General features: G+C 37.5%; 1 protein-coding gene across 7 annotated transcripts in view; it reads left to right on the forward strand.

Annotated features, from left to right (window-relative positions):
• The window catches only part of CCSER2 (coiled-coil serine rich protein 2), a 141971-nt gene that overhangs the window by 72956 nt on the left and 42336 nt on the right, over positions 1 to 26679 (forward strand). For 6 of the 7 annotated variants that reach the window (XM_030569855.1, XM_030569853.1, XM_030569854.1 and 3 more), the window contains exons 5-8: positions 4270 to 4429; positions 5160 to 5355; positions 23386 to 23469; positions 25962 to 26048. In XM_030569855.1, the coding sequence (XP_030425715.1) occupies positions 4270 to 4429; positions 5160 to 5355; positions 23386 to 23469; positions 25962 to 26048 (527 nt within the window). Of the gene's footprint in view, positions 1 to 3374; positions 3512 to 4269; positions 4430 to 5159; positions 5356 to 23385; positions 23470 to 25961; positions 26049 to 26679 lie in introns of those variants that run through there. The other variant, XM_030569857.1, reaches the window with a different exon arrangement.

Genomic DNA, 26679 nt, shown 5'->3' on the forward strand with positions numbered 1-26679 from the left:
ATTGCTGTGTACAGTATTTGTTTGTTTAAAACTTATACTGTGTGTGTGTATAACATAGTGTGTCCTGTCTGGTGAAAAAAATTTCCCTGGAGCCTACCCTCCCCCCATCCCTTACATTAATTCTTATGGGGAAACTGGATTCTCTTAACATCGTTTCGCTTAAAGTTGCATTTTTCAGTAACATAACTACAATGTTAAGTGAGATGTTACTGTAGAAACGTTGGCTAGATATGACTGCAATGGCCTGTGATGTGAAAGTAAACAATTCAGTAAGACAAGGACTTCTGCAGAGCTCTGCCTCTTTGACTCTGCTCCTCAGCTCAGTGAAGGAGAAGCTTCTGCCTCATTGAGTGCATACCTTATTGCAGCTGAAAACGTTATGCTTGAAGTGAAAAGTTGTTTTTGAATGTACATATCAGTGTTTAACTGCGCAGTGAATATGCACATCCCCAGCAAGTTAACCACAAATGCATGCAACTGGCAGATCACTTTTAAAAAAAATGACTGTGACTGTACAAAGAACATTTTTCATAGCATCATAACCATCACATCCAGTTTCAAAGAACAGTAAAATGAAAGATGCTTATCAGTGAGAATTATTGCCCTGCCAGATTTCAACTTTTCATCTGGCCAGCCTCCCATGGTATGCCCCCTACTCAGACGAAAATTCAAATGATCCTGGATTATCTTCTGAACCTATAGGAGTCAGGGTTAGTTCTTAGGTGCATCTTGTTGTCTGTACCTATGGACCCTCCCTTTGAGTTAGTTTTACACCTGTCAGTGAAGGTAGCTTTCCTGGGGGCTGTCCCCTTTGCTGGGAAGATAGTTGAGCTGAATACACTGGTCACTGAGCCATCGTCACTGTTTTCTACAAGGACAAGGTGCAGCTGAAACCACATACCCCAAGTTCCTTGAGAAAATTATTTCTGACTTTTACCTGAATCAGTCTGTGTGCTAGTGTTCTTAGAGAACCAAATTCATATATGGATAAGTGAAGGCTCCACACCCTATATGTTCATTGAGCTTTTTACTAGGATAGGACAAAGTCCTTTTGAATTTCATCCAAATTCTTTGTCTCATATGCAGAACATTTGAAGGATCATCCAGTTACCACCCAAAGGCTCTCGAAGTGGATCACAGATTGTATTACACTTTGTAACACTGTCAGAGGCGCAACACTTTCTGACCAACTCATGGTGCACTCAGCCAGAGCTCAGTCAATCTCAGCAGCATTTATGCATTTTCATTAGACATTATGTGCACTGTCTGCATAATTAAGAGGATTCAAATGTAGGAAGGTGGTCTGAAGCCTCTCTTCTGATGAGACTGAGCATCACAAACTACAGTAACAGCTTGGGAGTTATCAACAGTGTAATGGACATAGGCAAGCACTTGAAGAAAAATGGTTACATACCTTTCTGTAACTGTTCTTCTTTAAGATAGGGAGTATCTATCCCTATCCATTATGTGTCCATTATGTCACCCACTCTCCTTCCCAAGTGCATTGGAGTCTACTAGAGTATTCCAATGTGAACGAACTAAGGGATGAGAGGGACAACTCTGCCCTTTATACCTTCACTTTGCAGCATGAGGAACTTGGCGATTGGAGGGGCCCATATCTACAGGTATCGCTAGGGAAAACTCACTGGCACTAGTGAACAAAGTGAATGCACACCTATGAAGAAATGGGCATATGCAACATATCTCTAAGAACAACAGTTATAGAAAGCTAATAACCATTTGTTTTTATTGTGACACCTGTATTGAAAAAGGACAAAAAACTGTTCCCCAATGGGAATGGTCTTCCACTAATAGTGGCTGGAATTTTATTGAAAACTGATGGGAATCCCTTAATAGAATATCATTTGGTACTAAAAATATTTTGTTTGTAAAACTCTTAAAACAGAAATGCAAAACCTGAATTTCAAATACAGAGAGCAGAAAGTTGCTGAAGAGAAATTGGAAATGCCACTGCACATGTGAATAACTGAATAAGCAAAATTCATATTTTGAAAAGGTTCATACTTGTTCATACTTCCAACTATTTTGTACAGTTAGGGTTGCCAGGCTTCCAGTTTTTGACCAAAACCCCCCGGGCAAAAAGTGACCCTGGCGGCTCCCATCAGCACTGCTGACTGGGTTGCTAAAAGTCCGGTCAGCAGTGCTTCAGGGCTAAGGCAGGCTCCCTACCGAGCTCCGCGTTGCTCCCGGAAGTGGCCAGTATGTCCAACTCCTAGGTGCAGGGGAAGGCATGGGAGCTCTGCATGCTGCATCTGCCCAAGCACCGTCTCTGCATCTCCCGTTGGCTGGGAACTGTGGACAATGAGAGCTGCAGGGGCCCCACCTGTGAGAGCGTGCAGAACCCCTGTGGCCGCCCCTGCATCTAGGAGCCGGACATGCTTCCCATTTCTGGGAGCTGTCTGAGGTAGGTGCCGCCTGGCCACAGCCTGCACCCCAACCCCCTGCCCCAGTCCCAAGCCCCCTCCTGCACCCAAATTCCCTCCCCCTGGAGCCATCACCACGTCCCGCACCCCAACCCCCTCCCCCAGTCCTGACCCCTTCCTGCATCCCAAATCCCTCATTTGTGGCCTCACCCCAAAGCCCTCAGCTGTAGCTCTCACTCCCTCCTTCACCCCAATCCCCTGCCGCAGCCTGGAAACCCCTCCTCCACCCTGAGCCCCTCATTTGTGGTCCCACCCCAGAGTCTGCACTGCCAGGCGGAGCTCTCATCCCCTTCTACACCCCAACCCCCTGTCACAGCCCAGTGAAAGGGAGTGAGGGTGGGGGAGCGTGAGCAATAGGGGGATGGAATGAGCAGGGGTGGGGCCTCTGGGCAGGGCAAGGGTGCGATTAGAAAGTTGGCAACTATGTGGAGTCACAATTTTGTTTGCAAAGCTGAATCATAATGAAATTACTTATAAATGTATTTGTATATACTTTGTAATGTACTCATATAATGAGCTATAGGAGGCAGCTTTTTAAAGTAATTGTTTATATTTTAGTTTATGTAACCATTCACTTTTTAAAAGATTTTTTTCCTTGTATCTTGATTATTTTGATTATAAAAGTAGCTGATAAAATTGAGCATAGGTACAATGAATTATTACAACAATATCTTAATTTAGGATTACTTTGAGCCTTAAATGCACTTTGCACCCTAGGATTATACATAATTTAATTGATACCAACGCCCTCAGAATACTTCATAGGCATACTGAAACGTTACTTGTTCCATTCCGGAGTCTGGGATAGTGCTTAAATGCTATATATAGAAACAGTTCTAGCTCAACAAGTATGTATGCAGTGAGTTAGGATGGTAGTTTTAAATCACAGGGTAAAACTGGGCTTGCTTCCCAACAAAACGCAGGCTGGGAACCAAGCAGGAAGGAAGGCCTGTTTATCAATGTCTTACGTACAACTATGTCTGAGTAGGCAGCTGAGTAACACAATGTTCTGTTGTGTAAAGTTCCTCTTCTAGAGACATGCTGACAATGTGAGGAAAACTCTTTGGGTAAGTGACAGGGAAGTCTAGCTGCAGAACAGTAGTTTATAACTTTAACTTTTTTGCTGCGTCTGACTGCAGGGATTGTAGTTGAATTTTGGCTTTGTTTCTAGTGGTTTACAAGATGTTGCCAAATTCAGTCTTCTCAAATTGTTTGTGGACAAAAGCTGTTTAAATCTGAAGAAGTTTAATGTTTTAAAAGATTTCTAAAAATCTTAAGGATTCTTTCTGAAGCTAAAAAAAAAATTAGGTTACAGCCAGTTTGGGATATGTTTTTTAAGTGAAAAATTGTTCTTTATTGCAGACCATTGTATTGGCCACTTCCTAAAATATTGTCTTCCTGTATTTTGAGTATTGTTCCTAAGTCTTAAAAGGCTAATGATACTGATAGTAAAAAGAGAAAAAATATTTTCTAATATCAAATTGTCTTCTAAAAATGTTTTAAATCTTAAGTTTTACATTTTGTAGATTCTGCTGCAGGTTCTGATCACTTTTTATTTTTATTTAAACAATATAACTTCTGAAGTTATTATAAAAAGGATTGTGGAGATGAAAAGTGAGGCATTACAGGTGATCTCTTATGACAATCCTGATCCTTGTGTGTTCAGCTTAGCTCACTTTTATGATCAGTTTGAAGAAGAATTCATGTTTCAGATCGTAGTTGTGCACCTATTAGTAATATCTGATTAACATTTACGTGTATTTTTGTGTGTAGTGAATGCCTTTAGAATGTTATGTACATAACTTTTTCTTAAACATCTGTGTAGTGGACTGTGAAAATATGAATCGTTATGATAGACAAGACAGAAATACGCGACAGCAGCAAGATGGATTTTGGAAGAGGACACCGCAGCTTTGGAGTGCACAAGACCACTATCACTTGGGCCACGCAGGCCACTTTCCACATGGTAAAAATGACCTCAGCAGGTAAGGACTGTGTTGCACCTCTTCTGAGGGAGTTGTTAGAAATTAATGTATTCTGATGTGTGGTTTCTTCTGATGAAGGAGAGGTTATAGCATTTTCAGAGAAGTGGTGTGCCCATGTTTAGATTTTTTTGAGAGAAGATGACACTTATACTCGTACTGCTCTAATATTCCCTTCTTTAAACTCAGATCTTTTCCAGGGGATTGTAATTCAGATGCAAATATTTTGCCCTAACTAGTTTGTGTGTGTTAATATTATAAGTGCACAGTCAATTTCAGCATATGCACTCAAAGGAAAATGCTTTGCTGGTTTCTTTGTTCCATCCCATGTCACATGACAAGTAAAAGTGTTTCTATTTTTTTAAGAAGTAAATAGTGTTGCATTTTTTGCAAGCCAGCTTGTTTAGATTTTGCTTCTTTGATGATGCAGGTGTGAACTAATCCAGGATTACAGGGAACTGAATTAGTTTGTGAGACACTTCTTGGAGATGTGTAATAACATGCAGAATTTTGTATCAGGATAACACTGGCTTTGTTTTGTGAACGTTTTTCTCCACTCGACAATCTAAATAAATGTAGCCTATGCCATTTAGTACTGTACAATTTTAAAAATTGCTTAGAGCAATAATAATAAACACACTACTAAAATGCTCTCTCATTAAAAAACAGAGCTCACAGATTTTAGCTCTAGATTAAGACTGCTCTTGATTTTTATCTAAAATATTTCCTTCAGGGGCTCCAGCCACTTAGAGCCTGCTATTGGTCACTTTGAAGGCTATGGAGCGCCAAACATCTACCAGACTCCTAGACAGTTGGTGGGCTTACGGGAGAACACAGTGATGCTTGATGAAATGACCCTTCGGCATATGGTTCAAGACTGCACAGCTGTAAAAACTCAGTTACTAAAACTGAAAAGATTACTGCACCAGGTTAGTGTATTATAAAGAGAAGAAAAGTGAGAGAGAAGGTGTGTCTGTTATATTATGCCATCGTTCTCTTTTATTATATAATGAATTATAGCAATATTTAAGATTCAGTTCTCATTAATTTATACTTAAAAAGTACACTTCTTCCTTGATATAATGCTGTCCTCGGGAGCCAAAAAATCTTACCGCATTATAGATGAAACCGCAGTATATCGAACTTACTTTGATCCACCGGAGTGTGCACCCCACCCCCCACCCCTGAGCACTGCTTTGCTGCATTATCGGGTCGCGTTATGTCAGAGTAGAGGTGTAACTTATACCTTCCTAGTACTGTAAAAGTGTCCTAGTTAGGAGCCTTGTCTATTCGTTTCCACAAAAATAGACACAGCTATCCTGTTGGAGTTTTTTTATTGAGGGAAAATTGGTAAATAAGTGATCTTCTAATTTTTGTGAATTCAAACAAAGCATGGGGTTCAGTGCAGGTAAGACAGATCTCCTTACTTAATGATGAAGTCCAAGATGGCAGCAAAGAGTAAAATCTTCCTCTTCAATTCCTTTGTCAAATGCACATCAAAGAATTCAGCTTTTTGCCCAGGGTAAAATACTTAAGAACTCACTTGTCTGCTTACTTTTCACCTTATCCATATGTCAGCACAATGTGCTTATCGACCGCTGGCTAATTATCAGTTCACATGCAGTGCTAAAATTTGGTCTGCTCTTTAGTACATGAAAAAAGATGAGTTGCTTAAAACTTCTTAAGAGGCTTCTTTCATGTCTACAAAGCTTGACAAATAAATGGCAGTGTTAATAAGTTAGATGATGATTGATGATTCTGCAAAAGCATGAATCTTCAGTTTCAAAGATACTCTCTTAAAAATTAGACAGGAAAGAGAAATTCAGGCAAACTTTGAAGGACGACAAATTTCCTCTTAAGATTTTTACTTTAACACCTACCTACATTTGCCAAGCGTTCTTAAACTCCAAAGAACTTGGGTATTTAACTTCTAAAATTCTTTAAGTTCAAATGTGCCAAAATTAGTAGAAAAGGAATTGATTTATATTTACATGCTAATAATTCAGGAGAAAACTTCAATTAGCCTAATTCATTCCTTTGTGAAAGGCTAATGGAAAGTTTGGATGTCATCAGAAGATTACTGTTTTAATAAAAAAATAGTTTAAAGTGTACAGTTTTTATGGGGAATTCAGTAATAGTTATCCAGTACCACATTACAGGCTCCCTCCTACAAGAAGTCAAGCACCTCAACTTTTAGCTTTAGTAAGTTTGAAATGCAAAATAACTATTGGATTACTTATTGATTGCAACTAGGCATGGAACAGGCCCTCGCTGAAAATGCAAATGCCCATTACTAATTTATATAACTTGTGAGGTGGTAACCATAATAAAGGAAGCAGAAGTTTGTGTGTGCACCTGTTATGCATACATATATTTAAATGTTGATTTGTACTTAAACCCTCTTCATTGACAGTGGTGACTTTGGCAATATCACTTTTAATTCTGGACAGACTTAAGAGCATAGAAGTGAGACAGTGAGGTCAGACAGGAGGAGGTTACAGACTTCAGCAGGAGAGATGTTGTAAATTTCACCAAGATTGCGAGTCTAGGAGACAGAGAGGATGGGAGTCAATAATGGAGGAAGAAATGGAAGGCAAAAAAGAGGGAATAGGCAGAAAAATGAATGTTCTGCTTTGGAGAGGTCGGATCGGGTGTCAGAAGCAGCTGAATATCCAAGACAATGTCTGAGAGGGATCTAGAGATGAGACTAGGCAGAGAGAAACTAGAAGATTCATTAACACAGAGATAGTAGTTGAAACAGTGGGAGAAGATTAAGTGTGAGTAAAGAGGAGAGAGTGTGGAAGCTTAATGGACACCAACAAATGCAGGGAAGATAAGTGAATTTGGTGCAAATAATGGTTCTAATGAAGCAATGGTCCATGGAGTGGGAGGACCAATAAAGCAGAGGGTCGTGGAAGCTGGGGAACGAGGGTGATCCATATCCTAAAGCAGTAAGGAGATATAGAAGATGAGGATAGAGAAGCGTCCCTTAGATGTATCTTGGACTCCTTAACTGATTTCACTGAGGTCAGTGTTGTTGGAGGATGGAATCCAATTTGGGTGTGGATCTAGAAGAGAATTAGAAGAGGAAGTAAAGGCAATGAGGGGTTCATAGATTCCAAGGCCAGAAGGGACCATTGTAATCATCTAGTCTGACCTGCTGGATAGCAGGTCATAGAACTTCTAAAATATATCCTCTAAGGATTATTTTGAAGAACATCCCAGTCTTGATTTTTAAAAACGTCAATGATGAAGAATCTCCCACGACCCTTGGTAAATAGTTCCAATGTTTAATTACTGTCACCATTAAAAATGTACATCTTGCTTCCAGTCTGATTTGTCTAGATTCAACTTCCACCTATTTGATCATGTTATACTGTTCTCTATTAGGTCAAAGAGCTCATTATTAAATGTTTGTTCCCCATGTAGATACTTACATTTATAGTCAGCCCTAAGCCTTATTTTTTAAGATAAATAGATTGAGCTCTTTGAATCTATCACCATAAGGCATGTTTTCTAATCCTTTAATCATTCTTGTGGCTCTTCTCTGAACTGTCTATAATTTATCAACATCCTTCTTGAATTGTGGGCACTAGAACTGAACACAGTATTCTAAGAGTGGTCACACCAGTGCCAAAGATAGAGGTAAAACAACCTCTCTGCACCTACTTGAGATTCCACTGTTTATGCATTTCAGGATCATATTAGCTCTTTTGGCCACAGAATCACACTGGGAGCTCATGTTCAGTTAATTATCCACCATGACCTCCAAATCTTTTTCAGAGTCACTGCTTCCCAAGATAGAGGCCCCTATCCTGCAAGTATGGCTTATATTCTTTGTTCCTAGATATATACATTTACATTTAGCTGTATTAAAACATATTTATGTGAGCTCAGTTTACCCCTTGGTGTAAAAGGGACAGGTTGAATGGTAAGAGCAGATGGTAAGGTTTGGAGCCTGTCAAACAGTAGGTTGGAAAAATGGAAATTAAGGCTCTTTATCTGATCCATAACAATATGACTTTCTGCTGAGTTACTGCAGAACATATGGTATGCAAATTCACAACTAGTTAGTTGCATATAATACTTTAGCACCAACCCCATTTTTAAATTGAGGATCGAAATCTAGATGATACTCTTGCCAAGGTGAAGATTTCAACATAGTGCAAGTTAAACTCCTTGTACCTTTAGGTAGTATTGCATCAGCTCTAAAAATGAATTGTGTGTGCACGTTCCCCAGTTGGATGTTAAAAGTTGTGAAGAAGATGATGATGTTGGTAAGATTATTTCATTTAAAGACATTTGATTGATTATTTACAAAGAACTATTTGAACTACTGTATCACACATTCACAATTTTCCAGTTAGATTTTAAGATGCATTGTAAAGAAAGCTGTTGAAGACTCACATTTGTAGTTGACTTTGTCAGAAAATTTTAGATTTTTTTTGTCCTATCTAACCTAGTTTCAGACCCAAGAGTAAACAGAAGTTTTATTTATCACATTAGCAACAAAATTTTTCTATTACTTCACTCCTCACCCAGAACTAACTCTCTAACCCTGATATACCATTGAACTGGTGTCTTAGAACAGCTACGGAAACAAAGGATTGCAGCATGTGTCATACTAGAACCCTTTGATTTACACTAACGTTGCCCACCACCTTCAACAGCTCCCTTGACTGGCTGCTGTGCCTCCCATGCCCAGATTTCTCATCCTACTCCAGCTCCCATTTATTATTCTGCAAAGTTTTAGGAACAGATCTTGTGAAGAGATTAGCAGAGCTGGGAGATCTGCCAGAAACTTTTCTGAAATGTGGGAAAATATCAATATTTATTAGCTTAATACTGTCACTTTTCTTAACTTACTTTTCCATTTAGTTTTAATAAATGAAAGTTTGTCTTCATTTTAGACATAGGTAAAGCTCACAGTAAATTCTCAGATGTGGCTGTGTCTACAGATCTAAGAAGTGTCAGAGTCCTCTCAAATGGTTTCTTGGGCAAAATTTGCAAAAGTGCCTACTGGCTTTCACTGTGACTCAGGGTCCTAAGTCACTTAAGTGTGTATGGAAAATTTTGCCCCTTTTAAGTGTCCTCGTTATACCTTGTGAGTGGTGTGGCAATCGTTCAGGGATATATGCTTTTGAATTAAATCTCTCTGGGCTCTTCAAAGCTGTATAAAAGAATACAATACTTTTTGTTCTTTATGGACTAAGCTGTGTGAATTGTGAACAAGGCGGTAGCTTTCATTTTTGCTATGATTCAGTTTATAGGAGATGATTTACTTAGTTGCCTCTCCCTGGCTAGGCTTGCATATTGCATAGCAGTTCAACAACAGTATATTTGACTTTAGACTTGGGTCACACCCCCTCTTTTGAAAGTTATTTCCCGTCATTCATAGGAAGTCTACTTGATTGTAAGGGTAATAACTTCCAACATGGCTTTTGCGTGACTACAGCTGATCACATTTAATTATCACTCTAAACCTGGGCTTGTAGGACAGGCTTCACTAATTGTTTCACATACTCTGTTGTACCAAAGGGTAATCATTTGGTTATTACAAATATAGAATTAAAATACATACACATGTAAATTTGTGAAGGAGTTAAGAAAATGTGATATGCTGTCTAAAATGCTGCATTCCTTGACTCTGAAAAGCCTTTAAAATGGTTTCAATGATTCCTGGATTTTCAAGAGATTGCTAATGGGAAACAGGTAAACCTCTAAAAGCAGAGCTTCAGATTTGGCACTGGTAGGTAGGAATGATTAGTCTAAGGCTATGTCTACACTTACACTTTTGTGGGTAAAACTTTTGTTGGTCAGGGGTTTGGAAAAAAAAAACCCTGACCAATAAAAGTTGCACCGACAGCGCTTTCCTGTCAACATAGCTTCAGCTGCTCATTGGGGGTGGTTTAATTATGCTGATGGGAGAACTCTCTTCTGTTGGCAGAGTGGCTACATGGGATACGCTGTAAAGTCTGTAATGTAGACATAGCCTAATTGTTCTTCGGCAGTTGTGAAGTGAATTTATGGCCTCAGTTCAGTTCCTGGTTGGCATATAATCTTGTTTGCAAAAAACCTGGTGCACACTTCATTGAAACACCCCAACAAAAAAGTGAAGCCATAGCATCTGCAAAACCCTTCTGGATCAATTTATTATCCTTTGTGTTGTCAAAACTTTGAAAAACTGTAATATATTAAGAAAGATTTATGTGAAATGTTGATTAATATGAGATTTGCTAGTTGAGACTTTAGGGTATACAAGGATTTTAGGTAGAGTGGGGACTGTCTTTGGGGGTAGCTAAAAGTGTTTATTTTGGGTTGTTGGTGTTGAATGCCTTTTTATTTGTTCCTATAGTTGAAATAAACAGAATTGCTACTTGCTTTCTGCTCACCTTTAGATACTAGTAACACGAACAAGTGTTAGACTTTCTTTGAGAACGTATTGTGCTTGAAAATTTCCTTGCTATCAATATTCTATGATTTTACTTAAACCTAAACCTCATTGCTTACCTAACAATGCTTCCTTAATCTGAGTTCTCTGTTAGATTAGCTGCCCCCCAGCAGAATTCTGAAAAAAGCCACCAAAGCCAAAAACCATTCAATTCCTATGTATTAGCCCGTCCCCTCCACCCCCCCTTTTTTGAGACTGGTTCCCTGAGAAAGTCATTAGAAAACAAGCAACAGAAAATACAACATTTCTAAATAACAGTGCTGGTATTTATAGACTATCTGAAATGGTTTTCTGTGGGAAAAACAGGTTGTTCAATGAGCATTACTAAAATGGCTTATTTTCATTATCTTTTGTATTTGTGGAACATGTGCAGTAGATTAGGGCTTTCCTCTCAGCCTAAATGTCCTCCTGTTTGCAGCCTAACAGGTTAATTGGCCCATGTCGCCTACGTTAACCCCTTCAGGGTGATTGTGGGAAGCATACAGCATTACAGCTATGTATATATATTAGATCATAACAGACTAGTAGCAGCAGCTAATTTCATCTTAAATATAGTATTGTATTTAATTTAATGCCTTGGTTTCTTCTCTAATAACCAATTGTGGTCTAGCCAAATACCCTTATTTTAAAACAAGTTTAAGTATTTTAATTATAAAAATAAAATTCCATAAAGAAACATTGGTGTACTCTGCTAGGGATACACCTCTGAATTCAAAACTTCAAATTTTTAAAATCCTCATTTCAACAAGAAGTTTTCTAAGTCAGTTTTCTGGGATACCAGTACTAGTTTCACCCAGTGTGAATTAGTCTGTGACCTCACAGATGCTGATTCAACAATGCGGGATAACAACACTGCACTGTGTAAAATGAAATTCTGACTTGCCAAAAGACTCGTGTCTTTTTCAGCTTCACTGGAAAACATACAAAGAATTCAATATAGGCCATATGGACAAAGGATGGAATTGGTAAGGGGGACTTGAGTCCATCACAGTGATAGGTCAAAGAGAGACCCACATACGGAGATGTACCTAGGCCCCTTTATTGTCTTAATTCAGCCCTATGTCTAGTCAGATGTATGCCCTTTATCCGTATCGTGAACCCACAAAATGTGCTTTCCTTAGGTACAACTTCTATATTTTTACTTACATGGGATCCCTTGCTGCTGTTCATTTTTTCCAATGACTTTTTTGAGCTTGCTTTTAATACTGTTTATAACACTTCCTTATTACATCTCTTGTCTTATGAAAATATTCATATTCAGTTTTTTCCACAATCTAGGCATTCACAAGTAAGTGGTATGGCAGTTTTAATGCAGAATGATAGATCAGAGCACAAGAAAAGTTCGGTGAGGTTTTTTTGGTTTGAAATGACAGCATAGTCATGATTTGTGTACCTTTGAAAAATTTCTTCAGAGAAAAGGGAATCTTTTAGATAAATTATTCAATTGAGAAGTTGGGAAGACTGCAAAGTAGGAGCATGCTGTTGATTTACAAGTCAGTGATAGAAGCACAAAGATTTAGTGTTTGTGTCAATCTGCATTTCTAGTCTAGAATGTTTTGCTGTAGTTAGTGTGAGATTCAAACATCTAGGAAGAGCAAATTAATGGAACTCTGTTTCTCTCCGGAGGTTTTTTTATCCGTATGTTGATTCCTCTTCACTGCACAATGAAAGCCTTGAACATTCTAAGCAATGGCAGTATGAAACTGAAACTGGTCTCTACAGCTTATGCACTGAAAAATAGAATGGGGGTTGATGAGGTTCCATAGGGGAGACCAGGCATGTCCTATGAAGCTGCCATATCCTCCGCAACAGGATAGGAGGAAGTTCCAGTGCACAACAGGAGACGTTTCAATGCAGAAATGCTGCACCTTTTTTTTTTCTTTCCTCCTGTTCATGAGATGCCCAAAGCTCCTTTGATACTGCTCAATTCTGGTAAAGATAACACTGGTCTACAATTTTTGAGAAGTTGTCTGCTTCAGAGATAAAATGTGCTATTTATTATGTATTTTGATGTGCTGAATTCAAATATGACAATTAAAACAACTGATTGGCTACTGTTTCTAAGATATTTAAGTTTTTACATTTTATTTCTGTCTATTGTGTAGATAGTAGAGTTTTAATCATAAATTGTAAACCTAGGTCTTTTCATGTGGTTATGGTTGCTTTACATGATAATATTTCACCTGTCCTGTTTATGTAACACTTTAAAAATCAGCAAAAGGGTTCTATAAATAAAATTTATTATGAAGCAAAAGGCAAAAAACTATTATGTACATAGTTTAGTCCTATTCAGTGTCTACTTGGCGCTTCTTGGCTTGTCTCTTGTATTCATTAAATGGAGCATCTCTTGTCACTGTCCAGCAATAGTCTGCAAGCATTGATGGGCTCCATTTGCCCTGATAGCCTGCCAGGCGATTCCATTGCTGTAGTCTGGAGCCCAACAGCTCTGCCTTACTCTTGGGTAGTTCCAAATCCCTGACAAGGTCATTCAGTTCACCTTGTGTTATGAGGTGTGGTTCAAAGGAGGAGGATGGGAGAAAATGTGGGTCCTGTGACACTGATGGTTCAGGACCAGAAGTTTCATCCTCTTCCTCTTCCTCGTCTGACTCAAGTGAGAATGATTGTGGTGCATCAGGAACCGGCAGTCCTTCTCTGTGGAGTACTGGGCGTATAGCTGATGGAATGTTTGGATAATGCCCAGTCCACTTTTTCTTCTTTGACACACCTTTCCCAACTGGAGGCACCATGCAGAAGTAACAATTGCTGGTATGAGCTGTTGGCTCTCTCCAAATCATTGGCACTGCAAAAGGCATAGATTTCCTTTTCCTGTTCAACCACTGGCGAAGATTTGTGGCACAAGTGTTGCAGCATATGTGTGGGGCCCACCTCTTGTCCTGATCTCCAATTTTGCAGCCAAAATAAAGGTGATAGGCTTTCTTAACCATAGTGGTTATACTGCGCTTTTGTGATGCAAAAGTCACTTCACCACAAACATAGCAGAAGTTATCTGCACTGTTCACACAAGTACGAGGCATCTCTGCTCACTTTGGCTAAACAGGAATGTGTCCCTTTGCAAAATCAAACACTGACAAATAAGAGAGCACGACACTGTATGGTTTCTAGAGCTGATATAGGGCAATTTGTTCAGCAGAGTGGTGTAAGCTTCGTTATGATTGCATCATCCATGACTGCTAAGAATAACATGATGCAATTCCTATCATGTATGATGCAATACCAGCTTCAGATTGCATCATTCATTGTTTTGCCTCAAAAGCAAGTACTGTCCAAACCCAGTCATAGATTTATTCATAGATCCAGTCAAAGATGTATTTTAGTCATTTCTGGTTTAAATTGAGATCCCTTTCCTGTATAACTCACTTCTCCTCCGCCATTCCCAAGTCAAGGGTCGTATATAGTGACCCAATAGCATATCTTGAAAACTAGAGCCAATCAACAATTTTAAGCATCATTTTCGTTCTCAGTGACCTAGAATTAGTAAAGTTGGACTACATTTATTTCAGAAGCATTTTGGCTGTAGAGCAGTGTAATTATTTCTGTTCTGAGTTTGGGTTTTTTTAACTGACACGTTTATTTTCTAAAGGTTAATTTTATTTCAGGATTGAGGTGAATGTAGTTAGGAATTGCTGTATTTGTAATGGCTGTTTTTGTCTCTTGCAGACTGTGGCAAGAGACTTTTCTTTCCACAATTAAAAAAAAAAAAAAAAGCTAGCTTCAGCGTTTTTGTAAGGGCCTTTGTTTTCTTCTGTTCCAACATAACTGATGCCTATCCATCATCTACACCAGAGTTTCTCAAACTAGGGTCCGCAGGTGGCATTCCAAGGGGTCGACAGGCCCCACTAATCAACTCCTCCCCTTTTCTCCCAGCACCTCCTGCACACCAGGGAACAGCTGTTCAGTCAGTAGGGAGGGAGTGGGAGGAGTGGGGAGGTGGTGCGCCCAGGGCAGGGGTTAGAAAAAGGTGGGGAAGAGGAGGTGCAGGGGTGGAGTGGGGGCAGGGCCTGGGGCTGAGTTGGGGGGCTTGGAGGTCTGCGAAAATTTTAAGTCAAAATTGGGGTCCGCGGGTTGCTAAAACTTGAGCACTACTGATCTACATTATTATATGTGGGATTGTGCTAGGCTTCAGGATTTTCAGGTGGATATGTTGGTGCAATTCGAAATTTAAGACTATCAAAAATGTGAAAATGTTAGGAAATCTTCAGGTAACATAGCAGTAGAAGTGAAAACATTTAGAGTTTTACAAGGATAAATGTTCAAATAAATGATAGGACTGGGAGCTATAAGCCCCCAGCCACTGGAGGATTTTGTAGTACTTTATATATGATAACTAATTGGCAGAATGGCAGAACAATAGTAACTAACTGGAAAAACATGTTGCAAATTATTGATCATAACACCCCTTCCAGGTAAGTAACTATCCCCATTTTACAGATGGGGGAAACTAAGAAGGGTTTCGATTGGACTAAAGCTACAGAGCAAGGATTAGAATGGCTAAATTCCTTGCGCTATGAAAGTAAAATGGTCTTGTAGATTACTTATTATCAAGCTGCCCTTCTTTGTAGCCGGATAGTGTGCTGATTGGTCAGTTCTAGAGTCAGAATGGCTGAAGGTGGCTTGCTGGAAAGGAGCTTGCAACAAGCTCATAGCCTGCAGCAGGAAACCTGAGCAACGCTGTCCTCTCAGCTGTGAATTTCTCTGGGTTCCTCTCAAATTAAGGGACTGTTAGTTGAGTTTTTCGTGGCCCTAGAAGTAGATAGTCTAGTGATAATGAAAAATGAGGCAAACCATCAACTCCAATGTTTGACTTATTTTCAAGGCTGTCTTCACAAGGAAAACTGAGATTAACCCTAATATTTTTTTGGCCCTCAAGATAAGCAGGGAACATCACAGGCTTCACAGATCCTCAGAGACTGGCTCTCTAAATAAACCTGTATGTAGTTTTAGTTAAACTAGTAAATTGGGTAGGGAGAGGTATTCCTGATGTTAGTTTTTAAAGCCATAGGGTACTTCAGAATTTGTTAGAAAATAGCACTGTGGAAATCAGTAAAAACTTGTATACTACATTAATTTTTCATGTTAGTGAGTCCAATATTTTTTGTTAATTCTCCCCTTTGTTAAATAATTGCTACTTTGGGTACTAGCTGAGCATATCAACTTCATTGCTGATTGCACGCAACATAACTGCTATTTGCTATTTGAAGGCGATATTTTATAATTGGACTAAGTGTTAGAAATTACAGTTATACTGGACCTTCCATATATACTGAAAAGCCTTAAAATAAGCAAACAAATAACTTTAGAAAATTAGATATCATATAAGCTGCAAAACGGAAAATGGGTTTGAGCCCTATTTTTACTACTTTATGATGTATAAAGGAGATCTGAAATTTCTTTTAAAACAATCCATCAGACGTAACAGTAATATGAAATCTTGCCTTTATTCAAAAGTATTGCTATTTTATTGTTGCATGTCAGCAACAATCTTAAAACCCCATAGTTTGAGCTATGAAGCCTACTCCTAACAAATTTAAGGGTGTGGTACTTTGGACTAGTTAGATCCACAAAATGCTACTGACTATTTCACTTCTCTCAACTGTTGGGTGAGAGAATTCAGATGTGCTGTTAGCGTTAAGTTTTTTTTGTTTGTTTTGGATGCAAATTCTTGTTTGTATGGAAACTGAGGTTGTTTCGAGAAAATATGCAACCCAGGAGTGGCACAGAGATTTTTACCTTCATTGACTGGTTAATATGCATGAAAGATCACAGTACAGACAGCATTAATAACAAAGGAGCCAAAAGACCAAAACAATTATTTTAAAATATTTTATTCTCAAATACAATATGAAACATTTTTCATGAAAGCATTATATATAAACAGTGTAAGTATCTTTATTCAGTTCTACTTGAGCTTTGGTGTTGTGAGAAACATAGATGTGGGTTTTGTTGGTATGTTTTTACTGTTAATTTTTAAGGTGTTAATGGATGAGGTCGTTATTTGGGTTCAGGATTCTCATTAGTGGTGACTCATCCAAACAGAATGTAGTTTACCTTAATTCATTTTCACAATGTGATCTTGGACAGAACTCATACTAGTCAGAGGTAAGGTTTTTTTTTATTATTATTATTTTTTTAAAGCCTGATTTATTTTGCCCCATTCTGTTTGTTTAAAAATACAATGCACTCCTTTTATAAGAATCACATGTGTCCCGGTAGATTCCTACAAGCAGAGTATTTTTGTTAGTATAGGAATGATTTTGTCCTAGTGGTTTTAATGACTATATGCAGTTGATTTTTATAAATTCAGTGAAATGTATGTATAAATAAATGTCACACAAAAGAAGAAGAAATTGAGTTTTGAGATATACTTTATTTGGTTAATTGTTAAGTTTACAGTGATATCAATATGAACTCAACCACTGCTATTTCTAACAAGTGAGGTGAAATTTTAGCAAAAAATAAATTAAAAACTTAAACTGAAGTCACCAGTTTGTTTCATTAATTTATTTTAGTGGAGTACAAAACTTCTGTGATTGGTAAATAGCAAAAGTTCGGGGAACAGTAATGTATTTAGCTATGGTATCTTTTCCAAAGAATTCTTGATTTTAACTGGTGATACTAAATAGCATCATTATCCTCTAGCAGTCTGACGTTCTGATTCAGCAAGATACTTAAGTAAGTGCCTATCTTTAAGCATGTGACTAGTCCCATTGATTTGCTGAACTGGAACCTTAATGCATAGATCTCCTCTTGTTTTGTAGGCCACAAAGAGAAAATGGGTAAATATTCCTAGTGAAACTATATATGAAATACTAATGCAGATGATAGTAGTTAGATTTTACCTTAGCCCTATATTTGCCTTTCTCTGCTGAAAGCTTCAAAAGCTTAGCCTCACTCAAGAGCAGGAAACTGACAAACATTTTTAATCTCTGTACAAACTGCAAATCTCAGTACTGTATTTTAATTAGTATAATCAAATATTTGCAGAGAATCCCCAAGGTGTAATGATTAGTTTACCTGACTGAGGTAATAATCAGTGCAGACTCTGAGATCTATTCATTTATGATGGCTAATTATGAGGAGGACGACATCTGTCTTTTAACTCTCCTGGTCTTTTAGAGATTTTATTCTTTTCCTTTTTGAAAGGAATGGAATAACAGTGTAAATGTTTTTAAAGTACTTTTTTTTCTCTTACTAAATGTGTTTCTCAGTGTAGATGCATATGAAAAAAAGTAAAAAATGATATATCAAGTACCAAATGAAACAGCAGAAGGCACACTGACGTGACAAGTAAATTGAACTGTAATAGTGTTAGTATAAAATGGGGAAAGTTTGTGTGTCTCACCAACAGAAGTTGGTCCAATAAAATACCTCACCCACCTTGTTTCTCTCTCTCTCTCTCTCTCTCTCTCTCAAAAAAAAAAAAAAAAAAAAAATCCAAAAAAGAAATGGGAGGCCAAATCTTACTTACTGTGTCTTAGTGCCTGTTCAGGGATCTGACCTGCACAATTTTAGTCAAATGAGGTTTTTATAGTATCTTAAGGGAAATCCGAATTAGAGGCAAGTAAAGTACTCTGTTATTAACCATCAATATTTTATATTGAATACTTCTTCCCACCCTAAAGTATAGATGTGACCATTACAGATGCAGGCTTGAAAATTTAAAATAAGCACTTCAGTGTTTGTTATATATATTTCAAGTATACTATAAAAGTACATTAAATCATTTAGAGTGACAGAAGTTGCATTAGAGAAAATTTTAATTTCTGAAATAAAGGGCTATTAAGTATTAGATCTAGGTGTATAGCATTTGAAATTAAACCCATAACATTCATTAAGGCCATTCTAAGATAATAAAATCAGCTGATCTGTAATGTGACCCTTAACAAAAATGCAGATTTCTTTGGAATGAAATTAACTTTGTGTGGGTTCTGCTTCATATTCCACTTTAAAACTGAAATAAAAATGTCATGAATAAATTCAAGTATCACTCTAAATAATAGCCATTGTGATTGCAATGTTGAGGTCAGCTCAATTCTTAATTTAAACTGATGAGAACTGACTGCTTAGACTGAATCCCAGGAGACTGCAAAAGAACTGTGTCTTTTGAGTCTTACTCTGTTGCCACCAAACTTGTATTGTACAAAATAAACACATTGCACTTAAAGTGGTAAAAGTTACTTATGAAAATATAGATGTTGCTCTTCAAAAATATAGCAATTAAGAGGGTGTGGGGGGGCAGCCTTTTGTCTTTTAACTATGTTAGTTTTTCCAGCAGGAAGATGGACTGGGAGAGCACATGTATTATGATTTTATCGCTACAAATAAGATGTGTGGATACTTTTCCAAGTGTCGTGACTTACTTGGGTCTACTTCTGATTTCAGCTCTGAGGCTCTGATTCAACAAGTTACTTTAATACATACCTAACTTTAAACACATGACTAGTTCAATTGACTACAGCGAGGCTTCTAAAAGGTAGCCACATGCTTAAGTACTTTGTTGAGTCAGGATGTAAAAGTCCAGTAAAACAAATTGGAAGAGAGAAATTCCAACAAAAATAATGAAATTGAAAATGTGTGTGGAAAACTAGTGTCTCGGATTACTGGTAGTCATAGTCAACAGAAAAGGACCATCCTTAAAGAGAAGGATGTGGATCTAAAGCAGCAATGATCGATCTTTTGTCAAAACAGATCGCTTGGTTTAAATATCAGTGCAATCCATGTCATTTATAGGCTGTGTAGAAACAGTTCTGCATTATAAGTTCAGTTTTCAGCTTTCTACGTGGCTAATTAAATGTGAGATGTTCCATTGTGTAGAACAGAAGCACAATTAGTGTGTTTCCTTGTCTAAACGTGAATAAATGTCAGACGTAATCATAATAGGACTACTGGAATTTGAGACTTATAAGCTGTTTATCACACATTTTAAATTAATTAGAAAATAGTTACAAATAGTATTGGATTAATTTTCTATTCTCTCTAACAGCACCACTTTCCAGAATCTACTTTCAATTAAGAAAATTAGGTAAAATTGTTTTGTGTTGCTGCTGATTTGGTTTTTACTATGTAAAATTCAAATTAGGCATATTTTGAAAGTATTTGTTTTTATGCTGGTGCTTTCCAGTTTCTTTGAATTTACATCAAATTGTACTGAAGCTGTCCTCATTGCAAAGAAGTGTTTTATTGAGTAGCTACATTAGGCACAAATGCGACTAGCCCAATTATATTTACACACGCTTATTGTAGAAATGTACATTTAACCTTTTGATAATCCTAGATAAGCAATAAAATATTCCAGTTATTTAGAAAATGTCAGTTGAATAAAGAACTAATATTTGTATGCATGTTGCTGTTTGATATATGTTGATGGTTGACTTACTAAACTTAGGTCCACTGTCACATGACAGCGTAAGAGAACAGCTTTATTTAATGCATTATTACATGTTTCTGAAAATAAAGATTTACATTCCGTTATTCAAATTTCCCAAAAGTTGACACATGACTAAATATTATATGTAGCCAGTCAAAATGCAGTATACCTTAATAGCTAGTTGTGGTTATTCTTGCTAATCCTATTTGAAGCTCCCTTTCTTTACATAGGGAAAATGGTGCTCCTTCTGGTGCTAAACTTTTCATGTTGGCAGTACAGCTGAAAAGAAAGAGGAAAGAAGGAAAACGCGGAACTCCTTCTAAAATAACTATATTTGTAGTCATTAATATTGTGCAGAATAGCGTGCTGAGGTTCCAGTTGACGTATATTGTTAGACCTGTGTACTGTAAGCATTGGAAGTGATTCACCTAATCATGAGAAGAGCAGTGAAAATGAACTTGCATCTTGCTTTGATTCTGAATATATAAAAGTGTATGATAAGGCTTACAAAATTGATAACTACTAGAATACATACAAACCTCTTGTTGCTGATGTGACATATCCTACACACATTAATTCCCTTTGCAATGAAATCAGTAGTTTTCTAGAATTCCTCTTTAGTTGTCTCCATTTGCGGGTGGCAAGCATTATTCCAGGCCTCTGTGACCATCTTTTTTTTAAAATGTATGCAAATTAATCTAATTTTAAATAGTCTTCATTTCCCAGGCGTAAACTGATACCTGTTTCTGTGTGTACCCTTTCTTCTAAGTGCATATAACTATTTGGAAAAGCATAACCATTTAACTTAACATTACACTGCAAATGCCTTTTAATGAAATTCACCAGATACTGCTTGCTTCTTACTGAGGCCTAGCAGTACTTTACTCCTTTTAAAATGTTTTTATACAATAATATTACAATAAAAATCATCCTACAAATATCTTGATCAAAGTGGACTATTATCTGCCCATATGAGCATATGTCACATTTATTAGCAAGCAGTGCAGAAGGAACAAGCAGCAGCTGATGAAGTGGACAGCACTCTATATGCCCTGTGATGCTTAAGCTAAATTAGTCTCCACCAAGTGGTCAAAACCCTTCAGTAAGAAAAGCTAACATGAAATATGACCCTGTTGAGAATCAACAGTCAGATGGTAAAAAGAGCAGAAGAGAGGGTATTGTAAGGAGCAGGTGTATCTTGTGAGTGTAAATTCAGTTTAAACTTTATTATAGCAAACCGATTTTTTACCACAAAAAAAATGTGGTAATTTCTACAGTGTTTAAGGATGCTGAGGGTTGTGATGTATGGCTGTTGCTACCAGAGGGATGCTGGCAAATGAAGAAGCAAACATGTAAAGGGGACTCTCATTAAAATACTTTACCAGTTCAAACTACATTGTAATTCCTTCCATACAACTTTTTTGCTATTTTTTATAAAAAGCAGCTGAAGATCTCTCTTCCTTCAGTGTCAAGTGCCCTGTGTAATTTAATTGTAAAATTCTATGGGAAGTAATTCACATGGATTAGGGGGCAAAACACCCATATCCATGGCAATTATTTTAGTAAGACCCATTAGGGTTTTTAATCAATCTGTGGCTATAGAGGCACATTTGCGCTCATGGAATCTAGTAGTATGACTAGAACTCTTTTTGTTTTGCCTGGTTACAAGCAAATTGAAGGTTAACCTGGAAAATTACAGTTCTCCAAATGCTACCTGGAGCACATGGGGATCACTGAGCAAATATTGAGAAACGAACAGGATCACTCTTCATCCTTCCAAGTGACCGGGATAGCAACCACAAATAATCCCCATCCTTTTCAGAAGCTAGTGAGCTAGACAGAAAGAGAACCCTTTTTCTCCATAGCACGGGAGCAGGAGTGAAGCCTTGAAGAACCTTAAAATAGGGTGTTGCATTGTAATGTTTGTTGTGGTGGTGTGTAGTGATTTGAGGCAACATATGAAACGTAATACAAAAGTGGTAATGTGACATGAGAATCTCTCTCCAAAGATTTGGTCTGATTTATTCTTTGACATAACTGACTTTTCAAGACAGTATCACTGGTACAGAACATTTTACATTATCAGCTGTTTGTCATGGCTGTTTAAATGCTTCAGGAAGCAGTTATGCAATTATCTTTTGTCATCTTTTCACGATCTTTGCAGTTGTACTGGCTGTGCTTAATTTCAGAATGCAGTGCTAAAAATAAAACGTGCTCTTTCACTGTGCACCATGGTAGGGCTGATTTAAAAAAAATAGGGTCTGATACCTGTAGATTCATTCTGTGTTAGTCAACCTATTAAAAAGCAAAAATATTTTTGAGTTTAAGAAATAATCTCTAGTTGAAGTAAGAACTATTTTAGTATAATTTAGGTGCAAGTCACATTTTAATATTGCTCAGTCGTGTTATATTTTTTTCCTTAATTATTGCAACTGTTAAATGGAGACAGAACTCAGATGCATAGGATTCTGAAAAGTGAAACATTGCAAATGTAGCCTGGTTTTCAATAACAAGGTGCACTAATTCAGGGCTCTTTGGTCTACCACTCCACTGTGTCCCTCTCACTAATTATTTTTCTGGACAGGTATTTGGAACCGTTGGGGGACAGGTTTCTTGTTCTGACTTATAACACATGTATGTGGTTCACTGTTAATATTAGGGAGATGTTTTGACAGACCATTCTATAAGGCACAGATTGTAAGTGAAGAGATGGTACCAGCTAAACAGTACAATAGTAAATATAAGTACAGTGTCACAGCATTAAAAATACATTTTGTTCCAGAACTGCATAACTGCAGTTTACTTTGCCTTGTAAGAATAGTGGAAATGCAAAGCAAATGGTGGTACAAGAAGAGCAAGGAAGAATGTCATGAAAATGTGATCTAAAAAGCATGTTAAGGGTTTCTCTTATTTTTATAAAGTTTGTTTTAGTTTTGCAATGTTGTTCTTGATTCTTATTCATGGCAGACTTCCCAGGTGGTATGGAAAAAGTTAATCTCAACTCTTTTAATATAATAGCAAAGCTCACAGTGTTTATACTTTGGTGTCTGAAACTGACTTTGGGAATTAGCTATTCAGCAAACAAACTGAATGGGCCTTCATTCCTTTCCTTTTCTCTGGCAGAATGATGAGAATGTCTGTCTTCAGGACATCCCTCTCTCAATACCATCAAGCCCAGAACCACAGGATGTTGAGCCTATATATAAGGTAAATTGACATTGATTGTATTGCAGAATAGCATAACTTTGTGTTTATCAATACTGCACATGACTGTAAAGTTAGTACTTCCAGATCAAATAAGGCAGTATAAAGCTGAGGTGAGAAACCGTTCTTATATTTATAATGGTCTTATCAGCTCAGTGGGGATAATACATTCTTTGACATTGTAATAAATTACCTCTTTAGTTTTTTAATAGGTAAGCCACAGATGGACAAATTATATTCTTGCATATGGCAATATATCTTGAAAATAAGCTACAAAGTATATTTTTTACCTTTTCTTGTGTAGTATTTTGTTACACCTTGGTTCCTACACTTCAAAACAAGCAAACCCCAAAAGCTGCTGACTTGTTTTTTATACCATCTAAAGTTTTTTCAAATTGACACAAGTTTGTTGTTGAAAAAATGATGCCTTTTCATATTTGCAGTTGACATGTTACAATAATGGCTTGTGAAGTTCTTGGTTTTAATTTTAGAGATTGTCTTTATTCTAAATATTTGCTGATCTATGTGTCCCATAATTTTCACAGAAACGAGCCAGGCCTTAGAACCTATGACAATTTACACCGCCAGAAAATCTTCCCCAAATATGGCCCTCTCTCTCTACTTCTCAACAAGCATTTTCATGAGTGCTAAACTGTAGTCTCATTGCTAAGTTTTTATTACTTCTGTAAAATAGTGTTCTATTTTATTTTGAAGTATGATCACAGTGCAATTAAAGTATTTATCTATGTATTTTGTTATATTTACAATTCTTTTTTTGTTGACTTATCCACCAATTTGCAAAGTTCTAGAACTTGCAGTGAGGTCTTCCAGTCAGTAGTGCAGGTGTTTCTGCGGGAAGAACTTTGAAAACACAATAAAATCAAGGATGTGAGTTGATTGAAATAGATATTTAAAAGGAACACTGATGAAGTTGAGTGGCCCAAAAGAGAACTGGTTTTCCTTTTCCATTTCAGTTGATCTGGTATGTGTTTTGGGTGCTGCTTTATAAAAAAAGTAATTTTATACTGTTGTCCATCGCTGTAGTATTTGAGTATGTTTCACTTAATTGATATAAAATCCACCAGTGTCTATAGGCAGCAGCTGCAAGAAACTGATAGTATAGGATTCATTTTTAAAAATGGACCAGAACTAAGAAACAAATAAAATTAGAAGACTATTTTTTAGATTTGGCTATCTACTGGAAAGGGCCTGCATTTTAGAATATAGTCCTGTAGCTGGCTCTGCAGAGATGGACTCTTGCTCCTTTGTGAAGTTCCATTTAAGTCATGGCTGCAAGGAGACACCAACAGCAAGACTGGGACATAAAATACTTATGTTTCAGGCACTCCATGCAATATAATTGTATTTCTGCTGCTTGTACTGTCATCATCTTTTGAGCTAGTTAAACTGCATCTACTATCTCTGGTCTTTCAGAAATGTAGTCTTGAAACATGAATAATTCCTAGTAAAAGAAAGTAGTATTTCCTTCTGTTTTCAAAACCACACCAGGTTTAATTGACATTCAGTTCTTGTGACTTTTTAAATAATCTTCTTTTTAATGAGTAGCTGTGTGTGGTTTGCATTACCATAAGGTATCTTTGAATCTGAGTGTTTCATCCTAACACAGCAGATAAAAGCAGTCTTTACTAAACTGAAATCATATGCAAATATTAACTAAAAATATGCCCCCACAATGCCTTGTGTAGCTGAACACTGTGATTAATTCACTGATAAATACTTAACTTCTTTTCCTTTCTGAGGTATTTTTAAGAAAACTCAATTTCATAGCTTTCAAGGTTAAAAATCCTTGAAAACAGTGCATAAACATTTTTCTCTTGAAGTCTTATGTCTCCTGTTTGATCCAAGTTAAAATTCAGCTCAACAGGACTTTCTGCCCAGTGCAAGAAATAGTTATCCTTGTTTGCTAATTTTTTATAAAGTGTGATTTATTGTTATTTTCATTCTGTTCTATTAGTCTACTTTCATGTGATAATTTTCAAATTGCAATTCACACAAATTATAGTATTGCTGCTTATTGTTAGATAAACAGGGTTATAAATATGAAGTAATTCTCAGTGTTGATTTTTTTCTCAACAGCTTATGTAATTTTGAAAGATCATAAAGCCATTGTGAATAAAAAGGAGCTTAAAATACTTTTATTGGAACTAGCGTACATTAAAAATTTAACAGGAGACAGTGTGTTTGCTCAACCCTGTGTCTTGGAATAAAGATGTTCAGTTCAGCCAAGTTTCCCCGCTGTTTTTAGCTGTAAATTCAGCTTATGTACATATAGCCCATGTCAGCATGTGGACAATGAGATGAAAGCAGAGTCTAATATATTTTAGGAGGAATTCATCGTGATTAATGCATATTTTCCTGCTGGTGCTTCAGCAGCATTTGATTTACTATTTCCTGGGGAGATGTTAAATTAGATAGTTGTCTACACCCTGCAGAAAACTTCATGTTGCCTATTTTTCGATTACTTCATATGTCAGACTGAAGATCTGTTAAATGAGATCAGGCAGCTTAAAGAAGATCTGAAGAAAAAAGATGAAACTATCAAACGATTAGAGCACCAGCTTGTAAGTATAACTATGCGTTTTGCTAATTAAAACATTTTAATAATAGATGTGTATGCACTGCAGAGCATCATTTGTATAGTAATTCTCCTGAAGACTTTTAAGTGGGCTAGATTTTTGACTTCAGTGTTTATACTTACAGGATCACAAAGATGTTGTTGTTTATTAAGGCTGCGAGTGTGTCATGGAGGTCACGGAGTAACTGATTCCATGAGTTTCCATGACCTCCATGACTTCTGCAGCGGCTGGTGCTGGCTCAGGGGCTGCCTGAGCCGGGCAGCCCCTGGGCCAGCAGCAAGGGTTTGAGTAGGTGGGAGGGGGCTCAGGGCTAGGGGCAGAGAGTTGGCGCTTACCTCGGGGCAGGGGACTCCCCTGCTCCCACTGGCATGGCCCCCCCTGTAGATCCTAGGTGGTGGAGGGGTGGGAGGTCTCTGTGCTGCCTGCGCCTGCAGGCCCCGTCCCTGCAGCTCTCATTGGCTGAGGTTCCTAGCCAATGGGAGCTGCAGCAACTGGCACTTGTGGTGGGAGCATCAGAGCTGCTGACCCTGGCCCCTGCCTCTGCCACCTAGTAGCTGCAGGGATGTAGAGCTGGCTAGGAAGCCCCTGCTAGCCCTGTCAACCAACCCTTCCCCCA

Source organism: Gopherus evgoodei, chromosome 7 (assembly GCF_007399415.2).
Source record: "Gopherus evgoodei ecotype Sinaloan lineage chromosome 7, rGopEvg1_v1.p, whole genome shotgun sequence".
In the NCBI taxonomy this organism is placed as follows: Eukaryota; Metazoa; Chordata; order Testudines; family Testudinidae; genus Gopherus; species Gopherus evgoodei.